The 9317-nt window shown below is 31.0% G+C and overlaps 1 protein-coding gene across 1 annotated transcript in view; it reads right to left on the bottom strand.

The window, feature by feature from the left end:
* Positions 1-2422: 2422 nt before the first annotated feature.
* Positions 2423-9317, bottom strand: part of LOC127723582 (FAS-associated factor 2-like) — a 30128-nt gene continuing 23233 nt past the window's right edge. The window contains exons 12-14 of the mRNA XM_052230254.1: positions 8116-8205; positions 5281-5424; positions 2423-3589 (exon numbers count right to left, since the gene is read on the bottom strand). Coding sequence (XP_052086214.1) covers positions 3410-3589; positions 5281-5424; positions 8116-8205 — 414 coding nt within the window. The 3' untranslated portion in view covers positions 2423-3409. The remainder of the gene's footprint in view (positions 3590-5280; positions 5425-8115; positions 8206-9317) is intronic.

The following is a 9317-nucleotide window of genomic DNA, read 5'->3' as shown; positions in this document are numbered from 1 at the left end:
TTGAAAGGAAAAATCAGCAATTTATCCATTTGTAAAGGAACATAACTCTAGAACAGTACAAGTGAAGCCACCAAAATTCACACTTGGTCTGTGTTTTGTTGTAATAAGCAATGTGCATAAGTTTCATAACATTTTGTTGATGAAAACTTAAGTTTGAGAAGAGAAATGAAAAATTCAGCAATTTTTTTACCTGAATAAAAGGAGTAGGTTCGATAAGGGCCTAATATGGCCCCTACTTCTAGCTGAGATTTGAAATTAGGATTTATTGACCAATGTCACAAGGAATCATAGGTAATATGATGACTAGATTGGAAAAACGTTTTTTTGTTGACGATTTATGTTTTTGCGTTCTATTCATGACGTCACAAATAGCACTCATTTTGATTTTCCGTGAAAATTGGATGAATATGGGTAAATTTACGATGATTTTTTAGCGGTGAAACAAAGAGCACATGCGGCGATGACAAAGATACTTAAAAATGTTAAACCTAATGTCTGTTATGACATTTTACATATCTGACTTGAATATTTTGTTTGTCGATGCCTGGGCTCTATGTTTCATAGGTCTTAATTCGGTTGAAATTCGGACGATTTTATCCAATTTTGCAAAAATCTCTATTTTTAACCTATTTGGGATGTCAAAATCAATACTAAAAAAATAAAACTCTGGCAAAAATAGTTCTATATAACTTTTTCACAAGTCTTTTCATCAACTTAAAACACATTTTATCCTGAAACTTTGAACTTAATAATCGGGGCCAAATTTAGCCCTTACTGAGCTTACTCCTTTGTTCCCTATGACGTTTATTCAGATGATGAACTTTCAATGGAGTATTTACACTACAGCTCGGGTGGATTTTGCTTTGTCCACCGGCCCACCATGGGAGTGGGCACCGGGTGGGCAAAATTTGTACCTTGTCCACTCTGCCCACCTGTAGGAGTGGGCATTCAATTTCTTTTGTTTCATCTAAAGACTTGCAAGTACAATCACTTGAAAAAAGCAGATAAGCATTTGTAATCAATATTTTTACAAAAAAGAGATTATAGCTAGAGTGGGCACGGGTGGACTGCCCATGGTGGGCCGGTGGAAAAAGCAAAATCCAATCCACACGGGCTGTTGTGTATACTTCTTATATGTTTCATACAGCAAATCAAAACTATTTTTTAACCATTTCCAGATTTTTCTTAGAAAAACATCAATAAATTCAATGAAATGTGTTTATTCCATTTATAAAAATTCTTAGAAACCAAGTAAGTGAAGAAGCACAATAAACTTTGTTTATTATTATAGTAATCATATATTTAATTAACCGAAAAATTTAAGTCATCAAAAAGTTTACCTCTGCTTAAAAGTTCTGATCATGCCGTCATAAAACTTTGGAGCATGATTATTGTACTCAGACTCAGAAATCAACCAATCAAAATACTGGATTTGGTGTTTCAAGCACGAATTTTGTACTCCGAGTACCGAGTAAAGTTTTATGACCGAGGGCCCAGATCTTTAACATGTTTAATATCATAATGAACATGTGAACTGTTTGAAGTTGATGTGATCATACCTTTATGATAAGCTATCGTAAACCAAAACTTTAACCTGATTAAAGATGAGGAACAGATGGACACACAAATGGATAACATAATACCCCTTAATATCCTAGGCGGGGCAAAACAGCAAGAACTTTTACAGCTAGGGCAAATAATTATACATTGGTTCAATATTGAATTGATATTTTAATATTTTTCTGAAACTTTTTGATATTTCTAGCATTATGGCATTTATCCTTGCATTAATATACCACATAGCCATTAACAATACCAGGATGTAAGTTTAGATTGTTTTCTGTTGATGTAATTTGAGGCAGAGTTACTTCCCTTTGCCACCATTTTAGAGGACAATATTCAAAAACTCTTTCATAAATAAATCAAATCCAATTGTTATACTAATTGCTAGACTTAAGAAAAAATTGTTTTCTTCACAATTTTCATTCATGTAAGCATTGTATACTTCTTAACTTTCAAGACTACCATCTAGGAAGAATACTTTATCAGATTTTCTTGTTCCATATGTTTAAATTCTATAATAGTCAAATAAGAAAATCAAGAAGAAGCTTACCAAAATCAAGGGAAAAAACTCACAACTCAAATTACATCAATGGAAAACTATCTACAGCAACCAATATATTAAATGGATGTAAATCTTTAAAAAAAAAACTTGGACATTAACTTTTAACTTATGTCTTATGTCAATAAACCATGAAATATGGTTAACATGAACTTCTGGTAGAAAGTAGGACTATAACTTTGATGCAATGATTGATGATCGTAGGCCAAGCAGTTCTCCAGATGTGACTCTGGATGCGAAACTTGATGTTGTTGGTACTCCCATAATTCTTAATCAACTTTGTTGAGACAAACTAAAAACTATTTCTCATTAGTTTATTATTTATCTATAATTATTACTTTAAAACAAAAATAATCGATTTTTTTTACTTTGAATGCATATTCATTTCCACAATTGTGCATTAAAAACAAATAAAGGTGTATTTTGAACTGAAATGCTGATTTATTATAACATTATTAAGCATGGACTTACTTTCATGCAAAAAATGTACTTCTAACAGAAAACAACAAAATTAATATGCTACCAAAAAAGTGTAAAAAAGAATTACTTAAAATATGAAATTCATTATTAATTTATTTGGTAAGATATTTCCAAAATCTTAACAAAAAATCTAGCAAACTGATATTTATAAATTGTTCATAGCAACAGATTTTGAAGAAAAACGTTCAATGGGGTTTGAAAGTCTGCAAAAATAAAGAAAACTTTAAGGGTACAACTACTAAATCTAAAGGATAAAAAAATACCATTCTTATGATTTACCTTTCATATTTAGTGGTTGTCCCAAGTAGGAGTTTTCTGAGATATAAAAACAAAGGATCATACTTGTACAGAATAGAACAGGGTTTAATTTAATTTTGTATTTTGTAACCAATTTGCAACATTTATTCTAAATAATAAACATACATGACATATGGGTGATTGATATACAAAAATTTTAAAAAAAGGAAGTACTTTTGATTTCTTTTAAATATTAAATTCCCCTTTTACATTTTTCAGAATAGCCCTTATTGAAGAATATATTTACATTATAAATATGCATAACTACCAAATGTTCAATTCCCTAATTCGTTTCGCTAAGCTTTAGGCAATTTACACATGGCTGCTTCCAAACTCAAACCTGATTCAAACAGAATATATTCTTTCAACATGTAACACAAAAATTCCTTTTTTGTAATTCGAACCTTGTCAAGATTACTCAAATAACTTATATAAATGCACTTCTTCCAATTTCTGCAAATCCTTTCGCACTTCAACATAACAAATTCGATTTCAATCTATTTTGGGAATTTATGCCTCGTTATCTTGCACAAATAACATTTCGTTTTTTCCAAGTCCTGCTTCAGCAAAAGTTGGAGGTTCGGGTTCACCGTCTTTAGGTTCACATGGTAGAGTCCGTCGTGGGAAGTTTGTAACTATATGAAAGTCATCAGGACAGTCTTCATGACAGAAAGCGAAGTGATATAAATCCTGCAATAGAAATTGTGACATTTATTAAAGTATCAATTTCTTTACAACAATGATTAATGATGATGATGATCATAACGATGATGATGATGATGATGACAATGATGATGATAATGAGGGTAATGTATGGCTGTTTACCATCAAGTGTCAAATCAAATGCATATTTAGGAAAAGAACATGTAATCTGATAGGAATACAAACCAGGCTTTGTACTAGACTGAGACAGATTTTTAATGTGTTACTTTACAAGATAAAAGTTCGCAAGAAGAAATGTCCCCCTACCCATACAAATATATTCTGACTCCAGGTCGACTGGTCTTTGTTCTTATTCCTAAATGTAGCATGCATAGCAGAAGCAAATACCAGTTTACAAGAGTTTACATTTGTCCAAGCTGTTGATTGAACACAAGATATCCCAAACTGGAGGCGAGCAGGCAACCAGGGGACCACGGAGGCATTGTAGATTTAAGAAAAATAAAATTTTTGTGATCATACTTAATTTTATGGTGTTGACTAGATCATACTTGATTTTATTGTGTTGATGAGATCATACTTGATTTTATTGTGTTAACTAGATCATACTTGATTTTGTTGTGTTGACTAGATCATACTTGATTTTGTTGTGTTGACTAGATCATACTTGATTTAATTGTGTTGACTAGATCATACTTGATTTTATTGTGTTGACTAGATCATACTTGATTTTATTGTGTTGACTTGATCATACTTGATAGTATGATTTAGACTAAATCATTATACAAGCCTGTATATTGTTATTTTTTTTGTTGAACACTACTATTCGTTGATTGCCTTTACCTACAAAATCCACTAAAATCAGTACCTCACATATAATTAAGAATACATAGTCCTCTACTTAAACAGTGAGGGGGCATTTTTTTCTACATTAGGAACTAGAAATATCCATCAGCATAGAAAAATATGTATAAAACAATATGGAAGTCATGTGAGCCTCAAACTTTCTTCAGCCCATCTTAAAAAAATTTGTTTATTCAACTCATCCATATAATTACCTTTTCTTCTAGTAACTTTCATAAATTACTAGTCATCTGTTTTCTAAGTATATAATTAAATTATTGTGATTTTTTTAATCAATGAAAAGAATGTGACTGGTTAGCATTATTTCTTAATCAAATATTTACTCTAATCATGCATACATCAATTAAACATCTATCTAAGATATAAGAAGATGATACATTTCAAAAAATTCTTATTTAATAATTGCAAGCATTAGTTCCAGACTTTTGGCAGATCTTCTAATTATCTAAAAAAAAATTTACAATTTGTTCATGTATTGTATATGAATTTAGAACGATTCCTCATTATATGTTACACACACAATTGTGGGCTGATCTATCTATGAACCACCTATTTACCGGCAATCACTAAGGCAGATAAAATATGTATTACCTTTTCCAATAAAAACAATAATTTTTTTACCTAAGCAGTTGATTGCAATTGCAATACAATGGATTTTGCCTTCGTGTACTGCAAATTTTGAAGTCTCTGCTATACAGAAGTGGGTAATAGGGTGTTTATTATATTGCTATGTCTCTGAAAACAGAGAGACAGTATCTTTTATCCGCAAAATTTTCGTATTCAAGAATTTAACAGAATGTACATAATTTGTAAAGACACTATCATCTTTTTTGACTCGATCTAATGTTTTTTCATACCTTTAAAGACTGAGATTTTAAAAATCGTCTCTCTACTCTAGCTCCATGGGGAAGTTTTAATACAATTTTTACGGTATCTGGGTCAGTAGAATTTGGCTCTGCAGGTATTTCATTCTTTAATACTACTTTTCTATTTTCTTTTTCCTAAATATAAAATTGCAAATAAATTAATTTTCATTGCATGGTCACAACATATTGACATTTTAATATACACAACAGCCCTTGTGGATTTTGCTTTTTCCACCTGCCTGCAGTGGACAGCCCATCTGTGCCTAATCTATCTATATTCTTTTTTTGTAAAAATATTGATTACAAATGCTTATCTGCTTTTTTCAATTGATTGTACTTGCAAGTCTTTTGATTCAACAATAGAAATTGCATGCCCACTCCTATGGGTGGGCAGAGTGGACAAGCTAGAAATTTTGCCCACTCAGTGCTCACTCCCATTGTGGGCAGATGGACAAAGCAAAATCCACCTGAGCTGTAGTATATGGCAGTGTTCTCCCCAGGCCCTTAAAGGACCGCGGGCCCGCGATGTATAATTTTTTACCGTGGTGGTATCGTTCTTACCGCGATGTATAATTTTTCTCCGTGGTGCTAAAATTTTCAGTTAAAAAATCGTAAATCGGTAAAGTTTTAAAATACTTGTTAAATCTTTTCCGTGCGGTATAAAATTCCAGGTGAAATTTGACCAGTTCAAACCAGTTCAACACAGATTGTTTACACCACGTGATCGATTTACCTTATGAGGTTAACCTTGTTGATTGGATTTAATCGATGTAATTAACACTTGTAACATGATTCTTTTGTGTTTTAATTAAGAGTTCATAACTTTATGATCACAGATAACTATTTTATGGCTTCACTCTCCACCCAAGCACTGACCTGTGACAAGTCGGCAAATACTTTGTACACAAACAGTGTCTTGACCCGATAGGATCATTTTTTGTACATCATAATGGTGGCTCATTACGTATAATGGACAACTATACATTTCCCAATTCTTATATTACAGTATTATATGTCTCTGATTAAACCATGGCCAATATTATCTTTTATTATGACATTGTTATTGCATGAAAGTCGGGTTTCAAACTGTCTGTACATATCACATGACCCAGTTAGTTCACGTAGAATATTCAAGTTTATTTACAATTAATTGCAATCTATTATATTTTATAAATAAAATGCATGACTGTACCTTCAAACTGGATATCTATATCCATAATTAATGAATAACAGAAGTAATCTTGCAAATTTTATCCATAAGCACATGTTAAATCTACTTATATCTACTTCCTGTCATTTAGGCGGGAAAATAGGGAGACTTAGTTGTTGACATTGAATATGGTTACTTATAGATCTATAGACCAAAGATAAATTTATAGATTTAGGAATTCTTTTTAAATGGTTCATGACAAATAAAGATTTAGATTTTAGGGCAGTATTAAGTCTGTATCTATGTTTGATTATCACCAAAGACAAGAAAGGTTAATATTTACATGAAATCTATGGCAAAATGTTCTAAAATTTATGAAAAATTTCTTTTTATTAAAATCTAAGACAGAAACTGGTTCAAATAATAAAACAATATTTGCAATTGTTCTTGTTTATTTTAAATCTTTTTATGACAGGAATCCTTTCACATACAACAACTTTTTTTCTAGAAACTAGAAAAGTTTTTTAAATTGAACATTTTTGTTCTCTTTTGAATGATATTTTATTTTTATTGATTTTGGATTTTATAAAAGATTTAATTACTTTAAATTCAGATGAATATTTTATTATGAGTCATAATTTATTTATTTTAAAAAAATATTAAAGTATACAAACTGTTTTTTTTATTTACTTCTTTTTTACCAATAATTTTCTGAATCAATGTCTACATAACACAGTACCACAGTGTTAAAACAAAACAAGAGACATAAAAACTACAGTAACTAGAGCTAAGCGAGGCGACGCGACACAACTGATTGCATGAAATATTTCACCAAGAAGTCCACATGCGTTACCCTGGTGCTATCCAAAAATCCTGGGGAGAACACTGTATGGTACATGTATGAACTGTGGATTAATTATTATTCATTGGGTACCAGTTTTCATGTATTTCATAGGTTTAGATGAATCATGAATTAAACATTTCAACAAAGATAAAACTTCTCATAGGCTTGTATGCAATACCACAAATTCAAGTATCCACGAAAAAATACAATTCTTCTTCAATCCACGAAAATTTGTACCCATAAAAATAAATGAATTCACAGTATGCTACAAGCATTTCCTTGCATCTGATGGTATCATTTGTTGTTCTTTCTAATGTATTGCAAAGATTAGTACATGGCCATCAAATATGGATATCATCAAGACTTTTTACATTTGTCATTTCAGGGCCTTTTATAGCTGACTATGCGATATGGGCTTTGCTCATTGTTGAAGGCCGTACGGTGACCTAACATTGTTTATATAATTTCTGTGTCATTTGGTCTATTGTGGAGAGTTGTCTCATTGGCAATCATACCACATCTACATTTTATATGCTATACATCATTTTTTATAAGGTGGTTTACTTTCAGCAAAGGAAAAATAAATATCGTGAATTTAGCTTGGGAAATTTAAATTGACAAATCCCAGAAAGTTTTGTAAAGTAAAGAATCAAAATATGTATTATGTCAAAATAATTATGACCCAGTTCTTATTTGTTGTCACACTTACCAATCAATCACTGTCAAGCTGCTAAATTAATATGAAGGTAGTTCAATAATACTGAAGAATTGTGTGACAAAAATTATAAGTTAATTCAACATATTGAAAAATTAGTAGTATCAGCAAAATAACCTGTATTAATCTTAGTCTCTCTAATTCTTCTTCTTCCTTTTGTTGCTCTATCTGCCTAACTTCCTCTTCTTCTTCCTGTCTTTTTCTGGCCTGAAAAGTTGATATAACACATAATTAAAAGTAATTTATAAATAAAGATTTTTCAGGAATTATGAAAAATAAAAAAGTTCCTACAAAGATTATTGAAGCCTGATATCTATTAAAGATTTCTTTTTAAATGCGTTAAAATCATGACATTTTGATTGGTTGATTTGCCATCATATGTCAAAATAGTGGCCTACCCAAACTTAGTTGGAAAGATTCCATTGAAAGACTACACTATAACTTTGTGAAAAATTATGCAATTTAACTAACCTCCCTTTTATAGGTTACTTTTTGGGTTTTGCTCAATGTTGAAAGCATATTGATGTTTCCATTCTTGTCATTTGGTCTGATCATGGTGGATAGTTCTCTCATTGGCAATCATACCACATCTCCTAATTTTTATACATATTACTTTCTTTTTTTCATTTTAAGGCGAAGTGTACGTAATATAACTACTCCACAGAATTTTTTTATATTTTACATGTTGATTCTGCTTGTAAAATTACATCAGAATATAAAATAAAAAAAGGGGGTAACTGTTCTCGTTTTTCAGATACAAGCTGTTTAAACTAACAGCATGATACGCCAGAAATACAAAGGATATATAGGGAAAATCATAAAAAACCTCAGATATTTTTACTTAATCATGATTTTCTAATTCGTTGGTCAACGGATTTTTTTTAAAATTCGAAATGCTATTCAAAAACAAATGACGAATCCATTGGTGCAAAGAAAGTCCTTAGCAACCGTGCTAGTTTTCAAGCTATATTCTCTTGAAGTTTGATTTAAAATTAAAAAATATTCGGCGACGTTATTGATGTCTGCTGTAACGTCACCACAAATTCTACTCTATAACGCTAGTATACCAATTGTACTGTACAGTATTGTCATACAAATCGTGAGTGTGTGCAACACATTTTCCTAAGTATTGGAAATGCTAAAAAAAATAAAAGCGTAATCGGTTGACATGGTTGATAATGATACAAACTGAAAAATGTTTAAGGATATCTCTGCTGCCAAAATAATGCAAATTGGCAAATAAATATACAGGAAGTGTTAGAAAGTTACTGTATAGACTTTAACTCCATCTTTTCTTGATTAGACATGGTTCCACATCT

The sequence above is a fragment of the Mytilus californianus genome, unplaced genomic scaffold, assembly GCF_021869535.1.
Source record: "Mytilus californianus isolate M0D057914Y unplaced genomic scaffold, xbMytCali1.0.p SCAF_13, whole genome shotgun sequence".
NCBI classification, from domain to species: domain Eukaryota; kingdom Metazoa; phylum Mollusca; class Bivalvia; order Mytilida; family Mytilidae; genus Mytilus; species Mytilus californianus.
This window is presented reverse-complemented; position numbering and strand designations above follow the sequence as displayed.